The following is a 25,124-nucleotide window of genomic DNA, read 5'->3' on the forward strand; positions in this document are numbered from 1 at the left end:
AAACAGGGAGACGATTTGGATTATCCAGTAATCCAATTACCACCGGGGAAGCCCAATGCAATCCCAAGAGCCCTTAAAAGCCGAGGAGGGGGGACAGAGGGTGATGTGATAGCATGATGCATTGCTGTTGCCTTTGAAGACAGAATGTGGCCTGGAGCCAAGGAATGTGGCACCCTCTGAACCTCCCGGCTCTTCCCTAGGGCTGCCAGAAGGAACAGAACTGGGTCCACACCTTGATTTTGCCCCGGTAAGACCCACTCAGACTTCTGACCTCCAGAACTGGAAGATCATAGACTTGTGTTTTCAGCCACTAAAGTTGTGGTAATTTATTACAACAGCAATAGAAAACGCCTACAAAGTCCTCCGGGGGAGGGTAAAACAGCACTGGCTTCATTGATTCACATTCTCTTAACAAATACTGCAAACTTCCCACCGGCGAAGAATTGTGTTGGCAACAGGGTACACACACGTGAAATGAAATGTGTGCCTGGTGCCCTTGAACGTGTAGCAGACAAGAAGGGCAGATCCTGGAGAAAGAGCGGTGAGGACGGGACCCGCAATGGGGCAAAGAATTAGGGATTTTCAGTCCTCTTTGGCCAAGAACCCTGCGAGACCTGCTCTACTCTTCCATCCACAAACTGCCATATTTTGCGGCCCAGACTTGGGTGAGGGCTTTCTTCCTCGATTCTCCGCTCTCTCGGTGAAAGGGAAGGTACTTCTCCCACGGGCGTGTTGGGTCAGGCTTCCAACCCTTTCCTCCGATTATAAATGTGCAGAGCATTCGCGAGCCTCAGCCAAAGCTATAAACTTCAACCGGCCACAAGAGTGTGCACGTGAGGTGACTGCAATTTTTTCCTGCCAAACCAGAATTAGCCGGTATAGGAATGAACGAGCGTGGAGATTTGAAATTGCACCGATTGGAAGAAAGCCCGAGTTAGGTTCGGACACCTCCAAACGTACCCTTTTTAAAGCCACACGGACTGAGGCCTGGAGCTCGGAGCTCCACGACACGCTCACCTGGCCTGGCAGCGAGCGGCAGAGGAGCCCGGGCGCCGGGCGCCGAGCGCACGGAGCCGGCCGGAGAGCCGAGCCGCAGCCCCCGGCATCTCCATCCAGGATGCTGGGCGACATTGCAACAAATCTCTACGCCCAGCCGCTCAGGGGGCTCCGAGGAAAACTGCAAGTTCGCGGATCCGGGCCGGGAGCCGAGTGAGGCCGCAGCCCCGCGGGCTGCGGGCGGTGAGTGTCCCGAGGCCGCGCCGCACCGGGGGCACCCTGGACTGCGGGGGACCGCTGCACCCCGGGGACCTCGGCGAGGCGCGGCGCAGGCCCGGGGCCGGGCCGGGAAGGCTGCGGGGGGGGGGGGGGGTGTCGCGGGCAGGGCTGCTCCGAGGCGCGGGGTCGCGAGCTGAGGGCGAGGCCACCGCGAGGCGGGCGGGGGGCCGCGGACCCGGGCGGAGCGCGGGGACGCGCGCCTCGCTCCCCCCTGCGGCCAGGGCCCCGCGCGCGTCCGGCAGGGCGCACGGGGCCCCCTGCACTCCGGCCCGGCCCCGCTCCCGCCTCCTCGAGGCCACCGTGGGACTCGAACCCGGCAGTGGCGGAGCGGAGAGGGGGACCGGGGGCTGCGGCCGGGGGACGTTCGGGGATGCGTCCCCGCGCGGGCGGCCGGGACTGCGCTCGGCCCGCTTCCCCGCGGAGCTGGCGGGTTCCGAGCCCGCCGCTGGACGCGGCTGCGCGGGATGGGGGTCTCGGGGCGCGGGGGGCGCGGGGCGAACGAGGAGCCCCCGAGCGGGGCGCGCAGGTGCTAGTCCCCCTCCGTGGGGAGGAAAGGGGGCTGGGGGAGACGGGGCGACGGGGCGAGGGGCCCGGCGCGGCCATCACCGGGCCAAACGCCGCCGAGGCCGTTGGCGATGTTGAAGGAGCTGAACCCTGCTTACCAATTAACCCTTTTTCTTTCCGCGGAAAAGTTGATTCGGGTTAATTAGCAAGGGTGAGCGAGGATTATTGTCAAGGATTAGAAAGATTCCTTTTCGCCTTGTCTGACGTGTGTGTGTGTGTGTGTGTGTGTGTGTGTGTGGCAGGCAGAGAGACAGGGACAGAGACAGATGGTGGGGTGGATAAAACAGGTTTTGGAAACCCGCAGTCCTGGCTCCACTACCTGCTAGTTTGATCTCTAAGCTTCATCCTCCCCCCCCCCCCCCACCATCGACAAATAGGCTCAGTTTCCTCATCTGTGAAATGGGGACATTGATGCCAACCGGACAGGATCGGTGTGGAGAAGCCACCTAGCACAGCCCCTGGCCCATAAAAGGCATTTATATGTTTAGTTCTCCCCAGGACAGCGCGAACCCACGCTGAAAGTTTCCATTTCTTCTGCGCCGCCCTCTCTGCACTCGCCCAGCTCCCCAACCGTCTCAGCCCCAAACCTCTTCAGCCTGTTGGGCTCAAGTGCGCCCCCTAAAGGCCCAAGAGTTACTGTGCACACCAGGTCTAGAGGGCGAAGAATCCCTAAGAGCCCAATTGGAGGGGCACGCACCATCATGCTCTGTCCACCTTTCCGGAAGGTTGTAATTTCCGTTTTAACGGGGCGCTGTCCCCTTTGCTTGTCGCTTATACAGAACTCACTGCATGCTAACATCATCACAGAAGCCAAATTAAAAGCGAAAGACTTGCTTATAAAACTTACTCCCGTAACAGAGTTGTAGAAAATGGAATTGTTTTAATCTCTGATACAGTCCAGCTGGCTGTAAATTGTTTTCACCTCAACCTGTGAACACACATATATGTAGCTGGCCTCCATTTTCATAGCCTTCCCTACGTTTATGATTAATTCTTCACCATTTGTGAACTCACATTGGGGGCAAATGGAAGGTTGACTATTGGTCCCATATCTTCCCACTGCCTGCCTTCACCTTCTTCGTTTCAAGGCCCTCATGTTGTATGCTGACCTTCCAGCAGGCCAGCCTAGGATGGGTTCCATCTTTCATGTTGATCCTTAGAGGAAGCCCCACACTCTATGCCTCCGTTTACCCCAGTGTGCCCCATGCATGTTGTTTTATGCATGTGTCAGGATGTGGACAAGGTAGGAGAGCTTGAAGGCCATGTGGTGTAGAAAGACGGGGAGCCTGGGAGACAGGGTGGTCCAGAACCTTCCCCAGTTCATTCTCCCTCTCTCCCTCTCTCTCTCTCTCTCTCTCTCTCTCTCTCACTGGCTGTAGACTAGGATTATAATACTCAAATGGTTATTTTGTATCCTATAATGATATAAATGCTTAAAGCAAACTTGGGGGTGGAGGGAAATAGAAATACGTTTTTCTGTTGTCTTTTGTTTGTTTTAGTTAACGTGGTCGGACAGTAGGTTAACTGTGATTAGTCAAAACAGGAATTACTAACGGAGAGATTAGGATATGAAACTCAGATGACTCTGTTGCCTGGTAATTCCTTTAGGGACCTCCTGAGGACTGAATAGGACTTCGTTTTGGCCCCTCACCCCCCACCAGTGCTCTCTATTTGACACTAACACCACATGCACCCTTACGTCTCTTGAATAAAACTTGGCAATTAAATGCTACTCAGTGTCATTTATTTATGAACAAATAAACTGGAAATGTTGAGAGCAGCTCAATGGCAACTGCATCTCTTAACCCATAAAATTAATAATTCAGTAAGACTCTAAAGTTCTTACCGTTGCTTAGGAAAATGCTTACTGTTTCAAGTCATGGGGTGAAAAACTACAACTCTTGTTGTATCATTATTTCAAGCTTTGTCGTTGATGCAAACGGACTTTTGGGAAATGCCAGGTTGTTTTGGCTTCCTGGACAGGGCTGAGCATTATCCCCCAGATTGAAAACGAGGGTGTTAGTCCTCATCTAGGCCAGTCGCACCCCTTGTCAGGCCACCTGATTCTTCTCTTTCTGGCCCCCTGAGATCCTGCATACAGGTAGCGGGGACAGAGGGAAGACAGCCACCCAACACCCCTTCTGATACCTTTGTAGGTTTATCTGCTGGGCCTTCTGCCAGGGCGGCTCTCTTCTGGCCTCTGAGCTTTGGGAAGCAAGGACTGCCTCATCACTTACCATCCTCTCGCTGCAGGGAGAGCAGGGTAGTGGCAGACTAGACTCCCCAGGGGAAGTGGCTCCCGAATCATCTGCTTTCTCTTTTACAGTCAGCCACTAATCTACAGCTGATCCCAGATAATGTTTATCATGGTTAGAAGATAGAGAGAGGGACTTTTATTTTGTTACCATAAAGTTAATATGTGTTTATTGTGATTTTTTTTTAACCAACGAGATAAATTAAAAGGAGGAAAATTACTTTAAGACCATCAGCCAAAGAACAACCTCCCTCCACATTTTTCTCTCACCATATCAAGGTTTGGCTCTTATAATTTAGGTGAATCTTGGAGGAACAGTAGAGGAACAGGAGGTTCGAAGGAGAGAAGTGGGTCCCCAAAAGTCAGATGAAGAGAAGGTCATGTCCTGAAGGTTGAGAGACTGTGCCAAGGTCAGGGAGGTGCTTTCTCAGGGCTGGAGCGCACAGGTCAAAGGTGGGGAGAGGGGAGCAGGGACCAGGGGACCAGGTGGCAGAAATCACATAGCAAGATAGCATTTTATCCCTCCCAGCTGTCTGCAAAATGAGGAGAAGAAAAAGGACCCAGGCAGAGAGGAATAATGTGGGCAGGAAGTGTTGTGGTTGAGAATTGGATGGGTGTTTAAGACCTGGGATCACTTAAAAGATAAAAATAATAATGAGAACGGGATGTGAGGGAAAAGGAAAGTCAAGATGAGCCCCAGGACAGATCCATGAAGCTGTTCTTCCACTGGCATCCTTGGTTTCCCAACACCCACTTCTTCCCAAAAAATTCTTAGCCAGAACCAAAGCCCCAGTCTGGCGAGCAGCCAGCTTTTCCTATAAAGGTCCAGAGAGTGAGTATTTTAAGTTTCATGGACCATAGAGCCTTTAAAAAAGGTAAAAACAACTCTTATCTCTGGGGTGTAGAGAAGGAAACTGTGGGCAGTGTGTGGTCCACCACAACCTACTTCTCCGTCCCCACCACCCTGTCCACACCAGGACACTGCTGAGAGAGCCCCACAATTGAAGGGATTCCGTGTGTATTTAGGATTATCGTTCGCTCCTCCTTCGTCCGTTACAGCAGAACAGTTAGTAATATCCATGTGGTGTGGTTCATAATGATCATTATTTCCTTATTTTTTCTTCTGTTTTAAAACAGTTAATTGAGGGGCACGTGGCTGGCTCAGTAGGTAGAGCAAAGAGCGACTCTTTTTATCTTGGGTCATGAGTTTGAACCCCACGTTGGGTGTAGAGATTACCTAAATAAATAAATCTTTAAAAAAATAATAAAATAGGGGCGCCTGGGTGGCTCAGTCGGTTAAGCGTCCGACTTCGGCTCAGGTCATGATCTTGCAGTTTGTGAGTTCAAGCCCCGTGTCGGGCTCTGTGCTCACAGCTCAGAGCCTGGAGCCTGCTTCCGGTTCTGTGTCTCCCTCTCTCTCTGCCCCTCCCCTGTTCACATTCTGTCTCTTAATAATAAATAAACGTTAAAATTAAAAAAAAAATAGTAAATAAAATAATCAGTTGAAAATGAATCGATGTCTGTTTTTTTATTTTTTTAATTAATTAATTAATTAATTATTTAATTTACATCCAAGGTAGCATATAGTGCAACAATGATTTCAGGAGTAGATTCCTTAGTGCCCCTTACCCATTTGGCCCATCCCCCCTCCCGCAACCCCTCCAGGAACCCTGTTTGTTCTCTTACGTTTTGTCCCCCTCCCTGTTTTTCTATTTTTACTTCTCTTCCCTTATGTTCATCTGTTTTGTATCTTAAAGTCCTCATATGAGTGAAGTCATAGGATATTTGTCTTTCTCTGACTGACTGATTTCGCTTAGCATAATACCCTCTCGCTCCATCCACACAGTTGCGAATGGCAAGATTTCATTCTTTTTGATTGCCAAGTAATACTCCATTGTATCTGTATACCACATCTTCTTTATCCATTCATCCATCGATGGGCACTTGGGCTCTTTCCATGCTGTTTGGCTGTTGTCGATAGTGCTGCTATAAACATTGGGATGCATGTGTCCCTTCAAAACAGCACACTTGTATCCCTTGGATAAATGCCTAGTAGTGCAATTGCTGGGTCGTAGGGTAGTTCTAGTTTTATTTTTTTGAGGAACCCCCATCCTGCTTTCCGGAGTGGCTGCACCAGCTTGCATTCCCACCAGCAGTGCAAAAGAGATCCTCTTTCTCCGCATCCTTGCCAACATCCATCGTTGCCTGAATTGTTCATGTTAGCCATTCTGACAGGTGTGAGGTGGTATCTCATTGTGGTTTTGATTTGTATTTCCCTGATGTTGAGCATTTTTTCATGTGTCGGTTGGCCATCTGGATGTCTTCTTTGGAGAAGTGTCTATTCATGTCTTTTGCCCCTTTCTTCACTGGATTGTTTTTTGGGTGTTGAGTTTGATAAGTTCTTTATAGATTTTGGATACTAACCCTTTATCTGATATGTCATTTGCAAATATCTTCTCCCATTCCTTTGGTTGCCTTTTAGTTTTGCTGATTGTTTCCTTCGCTGTGCAGAAGATTTTTATTTTGATGAGGTCCCAGTAGTTCATTTTTGCTTTTGTTTCCCTTGCCTCCGGAGACGTGTTGAGTAAGAAGTTGCTGTGGCCAAGATCGAAGAGGTTTTTGCCTGCTTTCTTCTTGAGCATTTTGACAGCTTCCTGTCTTACATTTAGGTCTTTCATCCATTTTGAGTTTATTTTTGTGTCTGGTGTAAGAAAGTGGTCCAGGTTCACTTTTCCTCATGCTGCTGTCCAGTTTTCCCAGCACCACTTGCTGAAGAGACTGTCTTTATTCCACTGGATATTCTTTCCTGCTTTGTCAAAGATTAGTTGTGGACCCATACATTTGTGGGTCCGTTTCTGGGTTCTCTGTTCTGTTCCATTGATCTGAGTGTCTGCTTTTGTGCCAGTACCATACAGTCTTGATGATTACAGCTTTGTAATATATCTTCAAGTCCGGAATTGTGATGCCTCCAGCTTTGGTTTTCTTTTTCAAGATTGCTTTGGCTATTCGGGGTCTTTTCTGGTTCCATACAAATTTTAGGATTGTTTGTTCTAGCTCTGTGAAGAATGCTGGTGTTGTTTTGATAGGGATTGCATTGAATATATAGATTGCTTTGGGTAGTATCGACATTTTAACAATATTTGCTCTTCCGATCCAGGAGCATGGTCTTCTTCAATTTCTTTCATAAGCTATCTATAGGTTTCAGTGTGTAGATTCTTCAACTCTTTGGTTAGGTTTATTCCTAGGTATTTTATGGGTTTTGGTGCAATTGTAAATGGGATAGATTCCTTGAATCTCTTTCTGTTGCTTTATTATTGGTGTGTAGGAATGCAACCGATTTCTGTGCGTTGATTTTATATCCTGCGACTTTGCTGAATTCCTGGATCAGTTCTAGCAGTTTTTTGGTGGAATCTTTTGGGTTTTCCATATAGAGTATCATGTCATCTGTGAAGAGCGAAAGTTTTACTTCCTCCTGGCCCATTTTGATGCCTTTTATTCCTTTGTGTGGTCCGATCGCTGAGGCTAAGACTTCCAATACCATGTTGAATTAACAGTGACGAGAGTGGACATCCCTGTTGTGTTCCTGACCTTAGAGGCAAAGCTCTCCGTTTTTCCCCATTGAGGATGATATTAACGTTGGGTCGTTCATATGTGGCTTTTATCATCTCGAGGTATGCTCCTTCTATCCCTGCTTTCTTGAGGGTTTTTATCAAGAAAGGATGCTGGTTTTGGTCAAATGTTTTCTCTGCATTTGAGAGGATCATGTGGTTCTTGTCCTTTCTCTGCATTTATTGAGAGGATCATGTGGTTCTTGTCCTTTCTTTTATTGACGTGATGAATCACATCACATGCAGATATTGAACCAGCCCTGCATCCCAGGTATAAATCCCACTTGGTTGTGGTGAATAATATTTTTAATGTATTGTTGGATCCGGTTGGCTAGTATCTAGTTGAGGATTTTTGCATCCATGTTCATCAGGGAAATTGGTCTGTAGTTCTCCTTTTTAGTGGGGTCTTTGTCTGGTTTTGGAATCAAGGTAATGCTAGCTTCACAGAATGAGTTTGGAAGTTTTCCTTCCATTTCTGTTTTTTTTGGAACAGCATCAAAAGAATAGGTGTTAACTCTTCTTTAAATGTTCCAGGGGTAGAATTCCCCTGGAAGGCTATCCAGCCCTAGACTCTTGTTTTGGAGGAGATTTTTGATTACTAATTCTATTTCTTTGCTGGGAATCAATGTCTATTTTAAAGACATTATTTAAATTGAGTAAGACATTTCATGTATTGGCTGCAAATTTCACTTTCCAAAACAAAGGTTTTCATCTTGCACTCATGCACTTGCTATTTTACATTTGAAACAACATAAAATCTCCCAAGTAGGCATAGAGAGTGACAGAAGTGAAGAACTCAAGTTCCGGTTCCTCATCTCTACGATAACCGTGCTGTCAGTTCATCTCGACCGTCCTGCTGAAGGTGGTGACATGTGGCATCACAGCAGCTGCAGACCTTCTCTGTGCCACAGAGAGATCCAACAATTCCGAACTCATAGGAACTTACTCTCAAAGCAGATGTGCGTAACTGGGGCCACCTGCGTGTCAGGGCCAACCGTATAACCAGGGGTCCTCTGAAATAGCTCCCTTGGATGATACAGTGCCTACGAAAGGATAAGTAACAGCACCATGCTGATTTGAAGCTTACAGACAGAAAATTCAAATGTAATTGTTTGAAACTTTGACCAGCAAAAGATCTTTGAGGAGAGGAGTATTTTATCAGTGATGTCGTCTGGATTTGCAGGCACATAGTGATCATAAAAAGCAGACCAACTTTTAGTGGTTTGTTGTTTTAGAGTTCTCCCCTCTTGACTGTCAATGATGCTCTAATTGCCAGCTTCCGGGGAGGTGCTTCCAGCGCTCTGTCCCTGGTGCTGCACTCCCGTGACTCTGCAGCGATGCCCTGCAGGGCTCAGCTCCCCCTTCCGGACTCCCTGACAGTCATTGCCACTTGTTGTAGGCAACCTGTCTCTTCCATTTTCCTGAACATTGATGCGCCTTCATAACCACCATCCTCTTCATTGTCAGCCGGTGACCTAACTTCCTACTTCACCCAAGAATTAGACCATCAGGTGTTACTTCTCATACCACTACTGGGCATGTCATCTGCATATATCCTCTGCTTCTTCTGGTCTCAGGGGACGGACTGCTCCTCCTGGTCAAGACCAATTCTCCTGTCCCACCACCTCCACGATTACTGTCTCTGTCTGTCCTTCTTTCACTCTTTATCCTCAGTTCTCATACATGCCCTCAATGATCATCCTAAAAAATAAAGATGAAACCAGAGTCCTCACCAGACCTGGCATCACAGCCCCCCTCTAGTTCCATCCAACCCCCAGGTCTCTCCTCCAAACATCTTGAGATGTATCTATGCAGAGCATGAGTCATCATGTCCGTTTCCTGTACTAACTCAGTGCTCAGCTTTCTAGTTTCCCAGGGAATGCTGGAATAGGGGTAGGCGGAATGGGTAAAAACATGTGTCTTGTGTATAAGACCTGGGTATCACTGTTATTAGAAAGCTATGTCTCCCATTGTAGAAATAATAAATTGGCCTTCTAGTTTACCAGTCTCTCCTGAGTTGGGGTCACATGAGTTGGTCTTCTGAGGCTAATCCACTCTGGCTGTACCAAACAAATGGAACGCTTGGACATGCAAAATGAGAACCAGATGCTTTGCCAAGGGCCCTACCAAGGCAAAACTACCCCGAAAGCCTGTTTAAGGCCAGATGTCTTCCTTCTGTGACATCTTTGTTGTCACTTGTCAGTCCCCATCTCAATAGTGGACACAAGGCATGGGCTTTAAGGTCAGGAATAGCTGAGTTTGATTCCTAGGTTCCATGTAGCCAGACTTACTGGCCGTGAGAACTTGGGAAAGGCATTTCCCTTCTCTGAGTCTATTTCCATTTCTTTAAAAAGTGGATAATAACACTGATATAAAGGATGATGGTAAAGATGAAACAGGTTTCACAAAAGTGCTTGGCAGTAAAAAAGTAAGGAATGTTCCCAAATCTGCACAATGACAAGTTGAATCTGAAGGTCTGATAGGATGAGGCCACTTTGGTTGCAAAAGGGGAGGTAGAGCTGTCCAAGGAAGATAAAGATACTTTTGGTTTGATGTACAAGGAAATTATTTGTCATGTGTATTTCAGAAAATCTTGGAAAATGTATACAAGTCATGAAGATATTGGGTATGATTTTGAAGACGACCCCAAAGATAAGAAGACGCTTAAGCCCCACCCAAACATTGACAGTGGGTGGGCTTGGATGGTGGTTCTTTCCTCCTTCTTCGTGCACATCCTCATCATGGGCTCCCAGATGGCCCTGGGAGTCCTCAACGTGGAGTGGCTTGAAGAATTCCACCAGAGCCGCGGGCTGACTGCATGGGTCAGCTCCCTCAGCATGGGCATCACCTTGATTGTGGGTACGTTCGTGTGTGAACTCTTATAAAACTGAATAATTATAAATTGACAGTTTTCCACTGTAAATATGTTTTTATACTGTTGAAACATTAGATACTAGATGTTAATGATGGCACTATTTTTTTTTTTTTATGGTGGCAAAATATATATAACATCAAATTTACCGTTTTTAACCACCTTTAGGTAGGGGCACCTGGGTGGCTCAGTTGGTTAAGCGTCCAACTGTTGATCTCAGCTCAGGTCATGACCTCTCGGTTCGTGAGATTGAGCCCCACATCAGGCTCTGCGTGGATAGAGAGGAGCCTGCTTGGGATTCTCTAGCTCCCTCTCTCTCTGCCTCTCACCCCTCCTTTCAAAATAAATAAATAAACTAAAAAATGTTGTTTAGCCACTTTTAGGTATATGGTTCATTGCCACTGAGTACATTCATCAACACCATCCATCTCCAGAATCTTTTCATCATCCGAAACTGAAACTCTGTACCCGTGAAACAGTTAACTCCCCAGTCCCACCACCACTCTGTTTTCTGTCTCTATGACATGTAAGTTGAATCATACAGTATTTGTCATTTTGTCTGATATTACTATTTGAATATTATAAAAAGTTGCAGTGTCTTAAAAACTGATCATTTAAAAAATTTTGCTTCATTCAGGGCGCCTAGATGGCTCAGTCAGTTAAGCGTCCAATTTAGGCTCAGGTCATGATCTCACAACTGGTGAGTTCGAGCTCCGCATCGGGCTCTGTGCCGACAACTCAGAGCCTGGATCCTGCTTCAGATTCTGTCTCTGTCTTTCTCTGCCCCTCCCCCACTCGTGCACTGCCTCGCTCTCTAATACAAATAAACATTAAAAAATTTTGCCCCGAACTCTGTTTTCTTGACTGCTGTAATTCATTATACATCATTACAGATGTGATGATACTTAACTACTTTAATTCTTTAATACTTAACGAATATTTGTAAAAGAAAAAAAATTTAGAGAAAACACCATAAAATCAAGCAACAATCTTATTTCAGAGTTCCAATTATTTAATTTGAGATATCAATCCTATGCTGTTGAAAAATCTACCAAGCTCCTTTTAGAAAGGTTTCTGATCTAGCTAACCGGAAGGAATAATAATATATTTTCTAGTTAAACCTGAACGCACACCAATCTGTGAAAGCAATCCGTAGGCAGTTGGAGATACCAAGCTAGACAATTATCATAAATGTAACATGTTATTATGGCCCATGGGTTTCCTTTTGGGAACTAAACAATTTTTACTCTCAACTAATACTTAATAAGCATCTCTTCCCCTTGCCTTATCTTCCCCTTGCCTTATCTCTTGAAAGTAAAAGCCACACTTTTACATCAGATTTCTCCTTAGTTTCAAGTATTCACAATATATTTTATACTAGAAACATAAATGGCCTCAAATCTTTTTCTGGTTCTGTGAGAGTTTGGGTATGACAGGCATCTGTGTGTTTGATGGAAGCCTCCCTTTTCAGTGATCTCCACGTTGGTAATTAATCGCTTGAATCCGACTCAAAGATTTGTTGATCTTGGCTGGCATTCAGACAGTGTTATTGGATAATACAAACAACATTAATAATCATGGTAGTGCTAATAATGGAAAACAAGGACAAAGTGTTATTTCTCAAGATGTGTGTGGAGTAGGCATGTTTATCAAAGGGAATTAATACTAATCTTGCCTTAAAATTACATCAGGGCACCATTATGTGTGTGAGGGAATTACGGACACATCGTCTAGCCTGCAACATTAAGGAACTGACTCCTTCAACCCTGCACTGGCCGTATTAGAACAAGGACTGTCATTCGAAAAATGGAGGATGGTTTGCTTCAGTGTAGGGACAACGCTACATTTGTGTTGGATGTGATTCAGCCTTTTCAGTAGGTCACAGAAGGAAAACTGTGCTTCTAGCACACTTAACATCCGTTTTTCTTACTTTTTAAAAACCAGATCTTTAAGGGGTGCCTGGCCAGCTCAGTCCGTGGAGCATGCAACTTTTGACCTTGGGGTTGTGAGTTCGAGCCCCATGCTGGGTGTAATGACTACTTAAAAATAAAATCTTTACAAGAAACAAATCTTTAAGGGGTAGAACAAAACACTTACGGATTCAATCTAGGAAGCGCATACCCACCGCAAAAAAGAAGACTCCGCAAAAAGCCAGCATACGAAATGTCCCATTTCCAAATCATCCAATAAGGTTGTCTTAGGTACGATTTTGTGTTTCACAAGTTCTACAAAAGTAAGCAATGGAAGCCAGTCTTGAAATTATTGGAAATGATTTTGAATAGGACCCTCACAATAAGAACACCTAACTCAGAGCCATGGTGAGATGTGATTGTCCTCTTTTATTGGGAGGTAATTCAGAATTCTGTTGGAGAGTCCGTGAATTCCAGACAGCGTAATTTCAGTGCGTAGACTAACCTTTCTACAGGAAGGGTGGGTGCCTGCCGGATAAATATCTTTTGCCTCGGAAATCATAACCCAGAAACATTCATAGTTATACAAATAAAAGGTCTGTTATCTTACCATCGTCTTAAACTGCCATTCACTATCTCAAGTTGCCTGATACGGGGTGGCTGCAGATATGTAGGGGGTTTTCCAAGCCAGAAGCCCAAAAGAACATCTCTCCTTTATGTAGCACTTCTTACATGCCAAACGCGCCTTATGTATATGATCTCGTTTGATCCCACAACAACGCTAGAGCCAGACCGTTGTCTCTATCTGACGTAGGAAGAACATGCAATGCTCACAGATTTTAAGCAACTAACTGAAGGTCGAACAGCCGACAAGCGTGAGGCAGGCTTCAAAGCTGGTCCACTGGACTCCAAAATCGTGTCTGCCACACCACACTGTCTGCCATTACGTGAAATGAGAACTGAAAATGGTTTTGAAGTGAATAAATATAAATTGTTTTCACTTTCTAACCATTAGAAGCATATTGGGTTTTCTCTTTTAAATTAGAAAAAACAAATCCATGGGACGCCTGGGTGACTCAGTCGGTTGAGCTTCGAACTCTTGACTTCAGTCTCATGGTTCATGGGTTCGAGCCCCACGTCAGGCTCTGCACTGTTACTGCTTGGGATTCTCTCTTTCTGTCTCTCTCTCTCTCTCTCACTTTGTCCCTCCCCTGCTCGCTCGCTCTAAATAAATAGATAGATAGATACCCATGAATTACGTTACAGAGTTGAAAGCCATTTCTCTCTTGGGCAGTAGCTTGCACATGGGAAATTCAATAATTTCATTCTTGTTTCCTTCTTTGCCAGCACAGACTTTGCCAGTTTCCTGCCGAAGGTCCCAATTTTTAACAAAATGTAATCACCTCAGTCGTATCTAGAGCAGCCTTAGTGATAGTCCTTGGAATAATTCTTGGTGGAAGCCATGTTGTTAGGGGAATCTACTGGCTGCAAAAGGTTACTTACTTGCTAAGTAGATTTGGAGCAGCAGTTGTCAATCCTGACTGCACATTGGATCCCCCTGGAGAGCTTTAAAATCCCTGCCACTCACGCTGCACCTAGACCATTAAATCATAACCTCTTGGGAGGGGACCCAAACATCAGGTCTTTTTTAAAGCCCTTAAGTGACGCCAATGCTCAGCCAAGGCGGGGTGTTATTGATTCAGAGGCTCTGGATGCTCTATTGCAGGGAGGGGTTACCCCAAGAGGCCAGGAGTTCAATGAATTACCTACTTTCATCCATGATTATATGCCAAGGTCACCTCAGATTGTTTCTCTCCTCACCTGAGCTTTTTCCAACCTATGAGATGCAGGGATGGGCAAGTAATTGTGACTTCCTCATTGTGTTCCCTGCAGCTTTATTACATGGGAAATGGGCCAAAATCAGATTCCTTCTGAAGAGGAGAGTCTGATACTGTGTAGAATCTCATTCCCAGAACACTGAATTTCTCCACAACAATGGGAATCATAGCCAGACGACCCACCAGCTCCTTTGCCCCTTGTCCTTAGACCATGTAGGGAGTTCTTTTCATTGCGGTGAAATGGTAATTTGAGCTTGGAGATTCCAACTGGCCATCAGCAATCATTGGAAAATGGAAAGGAATCATGGGGCACCTGGGTGGCTCTGTGGGTAAAGTGTCCAACTTCAGCTCGGGTCAAGATCTCCCAGTCTGTGAGTTCAAGCTTTATGTCAGCCTCTGTGCTGACAGCTCAGAGCCTGGATTCTGCTTTGGATTCTGTGTCTCCCTCTCTCTCTCCCCCTCCCATGCTCGCACTCTGTCTCTCTCTCCCTCTCTCTGTCTCTCTGTCAAAAATAAATAAAGATTTAAAAAATTTTTGTTTTAAATGGAACGGAATCAGAAAGCTTGGGTCTGACTTCCTTTTTTTTTTTTTTTTTTTTTGACTTATCTGTGTTTTGTAACCATGGAGGAATCACAACATTGCTGGGGCTGACTTTGCCCATCGCCAAGTCATATGGGACTAAACTCCGGCACAAGAGAGACGAACTGAAGGGGCAGACACTGTTACCAACTTACTGTCCTTATCAGTAAAGCAATTAATTCTATCTTTTTGATATAGGACATTCCTTCACACAGGACTGCCTGCTCTTACTTGGGAATTCCCCTGCCCTCTTTTTCCCCAAATGCTTTCTCAATGCCGTGTTCCATAAACATGCAGTATCACAGAAAAACTTGCTTCTGGGACCTTCTGTTAAATGCAAAATATGATCATGCTCCTGAACTCCTGAACATGCTTTAAAATTTTTTTCTTTTAAATGTTTATTTATTTGAGAGAGAGAGAGAGCACGAGGGGGGGGTGGGGCAGAGAGAGAGGGAGACAGAATCTGAAGCAGGCTCCAGGCTCCAAGCTGTCAGCACAGAGCCCAACATGGGGCTTGAACTCATGAACCATGAGATCACGACCTGAGCCAAAGTCACTTAACCAGCTGAACCACCCAGGCGCCCTCTGAACATACTTTTAATAGCTTAAAAGGCCTATTAACAGCAGACTGATGAATCGTGCATTTTTTCTCTTTTTTATCCACTTATCTGAGATTTGAGTGCTGAAGTGACTGTGAGTTTAGAAAAATAAAAATATTCGTGAAGAAATCAAAGACACAGCTTCAACTTATGGCTTCTGAATTTCAGAATTATTGCCCCCAATAATTCCCTCAGATGTTTATGTCAGTGTGTTTAGTTTATATATTATTTATACCGTGTGGTTATTTTATATAAAATATATGTACTACATTAAGTTTATTCTAAGAGGCTTATCTACTGGATTATTTCCTGTATTGTGCCAGAGTTAATTAAATTAATAAATCATTACCTTCATAATTTTTAGGATTAAGCCCTCTCACAACCACTAGACAAAAAAAATTCATTAGCAAACTATGCATCCAAATATGTACATGAATATAGTTAGAGGTTTAAAGGAAAATTTTATTTTGGTTTGGACTAAAAGGGGAAGCTCCTTAGAGTTCAACAAATTTTTTTAAATTTTTGTGATGTTTATTTATTTTTGAGAGACAGAGCCTAAACAGGGGAGGGGCAGAGAGAGAGGAAGACACAGAATCCGATGCAGGCTCCAGGCTCCGAGCTGTCAGCACAGAGCCCGACACAGAACTTGAACCCACCAGCTGTGAGCTCATGACCTGAGCTGAAGTCGGACGCTTAATCGACTGAGCCACCCAGGAGCCCCGAGTTTAACAAATTTTTAACCTGAAATATTTCCACTGGAATATAGGTTTCCATAACTGTAAAAAGTAATAATGATCAAAAGTAAGATGATGTTTAAAATGTGCCATCTTACCAAATATTGAATGTAGCCTCACACCATAGAGCTAAAATACAGATTGCTTTTTGGATAAGGAATCACTGATCACAAGGCAAGCATTAAGCTTCTGTGACATCAGCAGTTACCACGACATCAGCAGTTACCACGACATCAGCAGTTACCACAAAAGCAGGAAGAAAACACAGGGGGTCGACAAAAGCTAGAGCGTCAATAGAAAGTAAGCAGTAAGGATGTGTCGCTCGATACAGTATCGCTGTGATCGTGGCGTCGGCTGTGCACGGAAGCGTCTTCCTGAATCTTCTGCACGGTGTCATAAATGCATAGCCTGCTGGGGCCGGTCTGGGACTGAGAGTCGGCAGGGGCTGAAGTACACTATGAAGCGATGAGTTCTTTTCAACGTGGTTTGCATCTGGGTGTCCTCATGAACACAAGCTCTCAGCTGTTTGCTGGAAGCATGGGAGAACTGGGAACCCCTTCCTGTACCCCCCTTAGGGCTGGAGTCAAAAACTCAGATAACAGCTAATATAAATGAGGGCAGGAGGCCAAGCACAGGACTGACGGGAAGGGTGGTGACAGTGGCAAAGTCAAGTGTGGACACAGCTACGGAGCAGCCACAGCTGTCTTGGCTGTGTGGGAAGCTACTGGCTTCTGTGTTGCCATTGGATTTGTTGTGAATGCTCTTAATTTTTAAATGTTGACAACTGATCCAAACATCTTTTAAACTACGTTCTGGATTTTTTTTTTTTTAACGTTTATTTATTTTTGAGACAGAGAGAGACAGAGCATGATTGGGGGAGGGTCAGAGAGAGGGAGACACAGAATCTGAAACAGGCTCCAGGCTCTGAGCTGTCAGCACAGAGCCTGACGCAGGGCTCGAACTCACAGATCCTGAGATCTGTGACCTGAGCCGAAGTCGTTCGCTCAACCGACTGAGCCACCCAGGCGCCCCTGGATTTTTTTTAAGTTTATTTTATTTTTTTATTTTGAGAGAGAGAGCAAGCAGGGGAGGGGCGGAGAGAGAGAGGGAGACGGGATCTCAAGCAGACTGTCGGCACGGAGTCCAATGACTTGGGCCTGAACTCCTGACCTGAGCCAAAACCAAGAGTCAGACGCTTAACAGACTGAGCCACCCAGGCCTCCCTAAACTATGTTCTGGATTTTAAAAATGCATCCACAGGCTGAATAAGCCCATAGACCACTAGTTTAGGACCTTACCTCTGTTGTGGACCAGAGAATGAACTAACTTATTTGTCTATTTCAGGTCTGTCTTCCTTCAAAACCTAGAACCTTGGTTTCATGAACCAATGCGGTTACCGACACCCACTTTGCATATGCAAAGCCTTTTGCATATAAAGCAATGGGGGGGGGGTTGGTTCTTTGTATTTAACAGCCCTAGTAATGTTGTAGTCTTTGTCTTCAAGTGAGGATTGATTAAGAGAGCAGGAATGTAAAACACCATCGGTCAATTCCCTTTCAATGTCAATTCCCTTTTCAATGTCAATTCCCTTTTCAATGTCAATTCCCTTTTCAATGTTCCACGACAGGACCTTTCATTGGCTTGTTTATTAACACCTGTGGGTGTCGCCGGACCGCAATAATTGGAGGGCTGGTGAACTCCCTCGGCTGGGTATTGAGTGCCTATGCAGCAAACGTGCATTATCTCTTTATCACCTTTGGAGTGACAGCTGGTAAGCATAGTGATCTTTTTTAAACTCGATTTTAAATATATCTGTTGGGCATTTTGGCAATGAATAGTTATGGAGAAAAGAGACCCATTGAAATATTGTGTCCTTCTGTCTCCTCCCCCCCCACCCCACCGTATACGCCAGGAAACACTTTTTAATATAAGATATTAAATATGCCTTGAGTGTGGAAAAACAACCTAATGAGCGCACTTGGCCTTCCTATTAGAATCTCATTAAATTTCCCATGATTGGTTCTAAGTTGCCAGTCTTCTTTCTTATGAGGAATAGGAAAGGGAAGGTGATAATACAATTCAAAATAATTCACATAGGTGAACAGACCAAATATGGAGAGAATTAATAACACAGTCTCACTTAATAACTGCAGAATGGAGCATGAATCATCGGATAATTATTTTCTCCTTCCGCCCCTTTCAAATGAGTGAAATTAGCAACAAAATCCACAGATATGTAGAGACTCTGAGAAGCAAGTCCAGAGCAGAGAGTGTCACTGCCCAGTGAATAGGTAAGAATTGGCCAGTAGGCAACGTGGTTTGCATATCCGTTCTGCAAAACACATTCCCGGCCGTAATTTCCTTTATCAACAGGTAGCAGAATTTGCAACAGATGAGTAGTTTCTTGTACAATTCTATTGCAGTGAACCAGATCTAGCCTGCCTTTCCTTTTTGAGTACAGAGCTTCAATCCTGATAAATGACACCTTGATGACAGTGTTGGAAGAAGAGTTACACATTAGAATTTGGAAGTTTTGCTTTGTTTTTTTTTCCCCCCCCACTTATTATCTGTGTGACTTTGGGCAAATCACTTAACCTGCTTATGCCTCAGTTTACTTATCTGCTAAATGGGATAAGGAAGAGTGCTGGGTTTACAGGATTATTGAAATGATTGAGATAATCTGTAGAAAGCACTTGGCACAGCATTTGCCACAAAATAGAGTCCTCAGTAGGTGTTAGCTAATGTGTAATTGTTGTATAGAATGCAACATCTTTATTATAGTATAAGCTTAAGTGCCTGCTTTATGATAGCAGGAGACCTGAACACAAAAACCTACCCTCCAAATAAGTTGGCAGGCTGGTTCTCTGTCAGTTACATCAATCTGCATAAAGCATCTCCGTGTCCTTCCAAGCGTAGTTTGAAAACCACTGATCTGAAGGACTTGGTAACAGCTCTGAAAGAACAACTTAAGATGTTTTCCCTGAGTAGTTTAGCAACTTTCCCCCAAACGGTCCAATGAATAGAGCCAGCACTGGGATTCTGATACTATAGGTGAGGAAATAAACACACCTGCTGAGATCAAGGAGCCACACTGGGGTCTCCGGGCAGACATATGGGGCCCCTGTAACTTGATGTGCTGGTATTTGGTTATACAGACTAGGACTTGATCCTAAAAACTGGGACTTGAGTTCATTCTCATCATTCAGAGATTTCTAGGATTAGGTTCTTTGTTTAAATGAACTTTATTTCTTGCAGGTAATTGCTTTTTGACCTTCAAATAATATTGTTGCCACATTCATTCATTCCCTTCTTCATTCACTTACATATTCAACAAATATTTCTGGGTCTAAAGAAGTAGAGGGAAAATCAGGAGGCTAATGAAAGAAAGTGTATCTTGAGCACTCTATGGCTCCCACTTTTTATACAGGAAACACCCAAAGAAAGTCCCTGAAAATAAATGTATCCACCTCACCCACAAATACATATCTAACTATACTTAACTAGAAAATCCTGCTAAATCAGTTAGCTTATATATATATATATATATATATATATATATATATATATATGTAAAACCCTGGGCTGTCATTACAATTTATGTTCGCTATCCTTCATTCTAAAAAGTATTTGAGACAGATTTCTTTGTATCTCTCTCTTTTTCTGAACACATAAACAATTAAAACCATGTAGGAATATCCTATTAGGCAGAAAAATAATGTCTGTCCGAGCAACCTTATTCAGCAGGGGGAGTCTGGATACATGTCTTCAGTTTACCAGTGCCCCATTTTCTTAGGTCTGTCTCCTGAAGACACGTTTTCCCCTATGCACACTGACCCAGGACCACAGGATTTTCTCTCCCCTTCTGGGCCTCTTTCCTCTACCCTGTTGGTAGGGCTGTAGCCCCTCCTCTGAACTTGAGTGTGGTAGAGAATTGTTCCAGGGCCCTGCCCAGGTCTGAACGTTAGCAGGGCCTTGCTGGACCCTTGGGCTCGAGCCACATATCCCTGTCCTGGGTAAGGCCTGTCCTATAAGCTTATGGAATACCCCTGCCCGTTACCGATGGCAAAGCCACCTTAGGAAAGGGGAGGATGCTGTTAACGGCATGGATAGCATAACAGGGAAATAGATATTTGCAACGTTGGGCCTGGAGGTTTTTTTCCCTCACACATGAGATTGTCTGTTATGTACACCGACGTAGAATTAGGGCTTATGCTTAGGTACTTCCGTTCTCTTCCTATTAATCATTTGATTCTGCTGGTGTTTAGAAATCCATAACCACATTAAATTTAGGATGCTAGCTATTGTCAGAAACAAATCCATTTAAAAAAAATTAAACTTGCTTTGTGCTCTCAGCAAAATCCAGACTATGACAAATTTCACAGGACAAATGACCCAGTTCTCTCAACAAATAAATTTCAAGGAAAAACCAGAGAAATTTCAAGAGGCTTAAAATTCGTGCCAACAAATAGCACTGTGTGGGCCTTATTTGGACCCTGGTTAGGTAAACAAGTTTTTAAAGAAAATGTAGTCATTTCTGAGACAATTAGAAATTCAAACACTTTCTGGATATGTCATGACAGCAAGAAATTCTTCATTTCGGGGCTGCCTGGGTGGCTCAGTCTGTTGAGCGTCCGACTTTGGCTCAGGTAATGATCTCACGGCTCGTGAGTTTGAGCCCCTCTGTGCTGACAGCTCGGAGCCTGGAGCCTGCTTCCGATTCTGTGTCTCCCTCTCTCTCTGCCCCTCCCCCACTTGCATTGTCTCTTTCTCAAAAATAAACATTAAAAAAAGGAAAAAAGAAAAAAAGAAATTCTTCATTTTTTTTCAGATTAAGCTGGTTAAAGAATTCTTCTATTTAGAGATTTATACTAAAATATTTGCACACAAAATGATATATGCAGGCTTTGCTTTACAGTCAGGGGGAGGAGGAATTGTGTTTATGGACTATTGGATATTTTTCTCTGCCTCTTTGAATATTAGGATATGGCAGATTCTGGGTGTTTTGTTTGTGGACTTAAACATCATAAAGATTAATCTAGAGTTTAGTTCAAAATTAAGGATAGCCATTTTCTTCCTGCTCATTTCTCACATAATGCAAATTATTATTACCCTCATGGAGGCTTGCAAGGGGGCTTGGGGACCTGTTCCTACTTCTGGGAATCAGTTGGAAGCTAGCTTAATTGTTCTTTTTTTTTTTTTAAGTTTATTTATTTATTTTTGAGAGAGAGAGAGAGAGAGCAAGCATGAGCAGGGGAGGGACAGAGAGAGAGTCCCAAGCAGGCTCCGTGCTATCAGCACAGAGCCTGACATGGAGCTCTCTCCCACGAACTGTGAGATCAGGACCTGAGCCAAGATCAAGACGCTTGACCGACTGAGCCACCCACGCGCCCCAGCTTGATTGTTTTTAAAACAAGGGTGTCCACCTGAAGACCGTTGAAGATCATTGCCTTCTGACAGTTGCTATAAATATCACTGCTCTCAGGTAAATAAAGGGGGCAGGTGGCTTCTTGAGGCTGGTTTTAGAAACTCAGGCTGAAGCAGGGGTGCCTGGGTGGCTCAGTCGGTTGAGCATCTGACCCTTGATTTGGGCTCAGGTCGTGATCCCGGGGTCGTGGGATTGAGCCCCACGTCAAGCCCTGCTCCGAGCAGGGAGGACGCTTGAGAATCTCCCCCTCTCTCTGCCCCTCCCCGGCTCACTCTCTCTCTTTCTCCCTCAAAAAAAAAAAGGGGGGGGGGCAGATGGGGGAGGCAACACCACAGCTAATTTCCAGGTTATTGTGAAAACCAAATCAAATAAAGCCTATAAAGCAACTGGCCCACTGTTGGCTCTCAGTTAATGGTAGTTCGTATTGTATTTGCGTACATGACTGCTCTGGTCTTCTTTTAAGTTCAGGTAATTCTGAAACTATTAGACGACGCTGAACTAAGGAGACTTCAGCTCTGGGGAGCGACATCTGCCAAAGTCTCTTTCGTACTATCATGCCGCCATTCTCATGTCAGGACGTCTTAAGCATTATGGCGCATTAGCCCCATATATGGCGCCCCGTGGTCATTGAAGTGGCTTTTGTGGTTTCCGCTGCACCTATAAGTTAAGAATGCAAACCACCACCTCCTGGCCAGCATTTTGTTTCATTTCATTTCATTTTTTAAAATCAAATTCACTTTTTAGAGCCGTTTTAGGTTTGTAGCAAGAGCGAGTAGAAAGCCCAGTGCTCTTATCCCCCCGCCCCCAACACACACAGTCTCCACCACCAGCATTTTAATTTGGTCAATGGAAACACAAACTGTTCCAGTTTTCTGAGAAAGATAGCAGTAAAAATCAGAGATACAAGTAAGTATTCTGTGGTTCTGACGTCCGGTAGCTGGGTGTATTTATGGGTACATTCCTTTTATTCTTCTTATACATTTGTGAACAAATGGACCCATTTCTGAGGCTTCTCCAAATTGCCTGGAATTGCTCTGCGGCTGCTGGTACATAAATACTTTCCCGGGTACTTAGTGCAATTAGCGCTGACAGCAGGGCCCTTGGCATCCATTTATTTGTTCAGTCACCCATCTCTTCATGCCTGCGTCCGTTCGGATCTTCTGATGTGAGCATGCTGGCTTACTTCATTATTGGAGTAAGCTGTGCTGCAAAGCCACATAGGGAAATGAGGGACTAGAAACTTCCACGGATGACCCGCTCCGGGCTTACCCACTGAGCTTCTTTGTTACGAACATCATTCTTTCTTTGTGTAAAAAAAAATAGCATAGAGGGGCGCCCGGGTGCCTCAGTCGGTTAAGCGCCCGACTTCGGCTCAGGTCACGATCTTGCGGTTTGCGAGTTCAAGCCCCGTGTCGGGCTCTGTGCTGACAGCTCGGAGCCTGGAGCCTGCTTCGGATTCTGTGTCTCCCTCTCTCTCTGCCCCTCCCCTGCTCACACTCTGTCTCTGTCTCTCTCCAAAATAAATAAACATTAAAAAAAAAAGAAAAAAGTAAAACCGAATAGTATAGAGACTATGATAATGAAATGCTGCAAGGTCTGGAGACGGTCACTTACGTGGCGCTGTGTGCTTTTTCTCCCCGTCCAACCCGCGCAGGCTTTGGAAGTGGGATGGCCTACCTGCCGGCTGTGGTCATGGTGGGAAGGTACTTTCAGAAGAGACGCGCCCTTGCCCAGGGCCTCAGCACCACCGGGACGGGGTTTGGCACCTTCCTCATGACGGTTTTGCTCAAGTACCTGTGCGCGGAGTACGGTTGGCGGAACGCGATGTTCATCCAAGGCGCTGTGTCCTTGAACTTGTGTGTTTGCGGGGCGCTCATGAGGCCCCTCTCTCCTGGGAAGGAGCTCAACGACGACGGTGGAGGGAAGGATCCACAGGTGGTCCCGGCTCAGTCCCCTGGATCCAAGTCAAGCGGACAGTTGGACGGAGCAGAAGAGAAGGGTGGCGGGCCCAGGAACGAGGAGACCCTCGGGGACCTCCCCGCCCAGGCGGGCCAAGAGAAGGCAGGGCACGGCCAGAACATGGGCGCCTTTCGGGTCCTGAAGACGGCGAGCCAGCTGACCAGGAGAGTCAAGAAGGGCTTCCGAGCCTGGTACTCGGGCTATTTTGGAGCAGCCTCGCTCTTCACTAATCGGATGTTTGTCGCCTTCGTTTTCTGGGCTCTGTTTGCCTACAGCAGCTTTGTCGTCCCCTTTATCCACCTCCCAGAAATAGTCAATTTGTATAATTTATCCGAGCAAAACGATGTTTTCCCTCTGACCTCAATTATAGCAATAGTGCATATCTTTGCAAAAGTGATCCTGGGCGTTGTGGCCGACTTACCTTGCATCAGCGTCTGGAATGTCTTCCTGATGGCCAACTTCACCCTCGTCCTCAGTATTTTCATCCTGCCGCTGGTGCACACGTACGCCGGCCTGGCGGTCATCTGCGCCCTGATAGGGTTTTCCAGTGGTTATTTCTCCCTGATGCCCGTAGTGACTGAAGACTTGGTTGGGATCGAGCACCTGGCCAACGCCTACGGCATCATCATCTGTGCCAATGGCATTTCCGCGCTGCTCGGGCCACCGTTTGCAGGTAAACCATGAGAGGTTTTAAGAGCTTCGAGCACATGTAGAGAGCTGGGTGTGTTCTCATTTGTGTTTTGAAGTCCAAGAAAGAAGTTCCCGTTTGTGCACGTGCGTCTTTTTCTTCCCGTTCTGGGCCCCCCAGCTTCTCATTTGTAAACGTTAGCAAGGTAACGGTCCTTCTTTCAGGTAGAATGAGATGAACTTTCGATCCGTATCCGCAAGATAAGCGGCCGGGCTAGTAAAGCTAAGTGGGCAGTGGAATCGCGCAGAAGCCCTACCCCATCTGGAGGAGGCAGCCTCCGCCCACCTCCAGCTGATCGCGGTCACCAAGAAATTTGGAAAACTGTTGCCAGATCCTCTATCGTTAGTGTTGTTGCTGCCGCTGCTGTTTCCAAAGGAAAACTAGGACTTGAGCTCTTAGGTGACGTTTCCAGATTTGTCTTAATTAAATTTAATAATTTTTTTTTTGAGAGAGAGAGAGAGCATGAGCAGGGGAGAGGTGGAGAGAGAGAGAGAGAGAGAGAGAGAGAGAATCCCAAGCAGGCTCCGTGCCCAGTGTGGAGCCCGACGCCAGGTTCCATCTCACAACCGTGAGACCATGACCTGAGTCGAAATCGAGAGTTGGACGCTTAACCAACGGAGCCACCCAGACACCCCTATTTTATTTTAATTGAAGTATCGCTGACACACAACATTATATTAGTTTCGGGTGTATGACGTAGTGCTTCCACAATTAGGTTCATTATGGGCTGCTCATCATGGTAAGCGTCATTATCGTGACATTTCCGGATGTTTAAGATACTGCGCGTAGGTCCCATGGGACACACCAAGGAGCTGGGT

At 45.5% G+C, this 25,124-nt stretch overlaps 1 protein-coding gene across 1 annotated transcript in view; it reads left to right on the plus strand.

Moving 5' to 3' along the window:
* The first annotated feature begins 820 nt into the window (after window positions 1-820).
* The window catches only part of SLC16A14 (solute carrier family 16 member 14), a 33,882-nt gene continuing 9,578 nt past the window's right edge, over window positions 821-25,124 (plus strand). Inside the window, exons 1-4 of the mRNA XM_019445661.2 lie at window positions 821-1,239; window positions 10,289-10,560; window positions 17,862-18,005; window positions 23,314-24,291. Coding sequence (XP_019301206.1) covers window positions 10,302-10,560; window positions 17,862-18,005; window positions 23,314-24,291 — 1,381 coding nt within the window. The 5' untranslated portion in view covers window positions 821-1,239; window positions 10,289-10,301. The remainder of the gene's footprint in view (window positions 1,240-10,288; window positions 10,561-17,861; window positions 18,006-23,313; window positions 24,292-25,124) is intronic.

The sequence above is a fragment of the Panthera pardus genome, unplaced genomic scaffold (assembly GCF_024362965.1).
Source record: "Panthera pardus isolate Hobbes unplaced genomic scaffold, ASM2436296v1 HiC_scaffold_10, whole genome shotgun sequence".
Taxonomy (NCBI): Eukaryota; Metazoa; Chordata; class Mammalia; order Carnivora; family Felidae; genus Panthera; species Panthera pardus.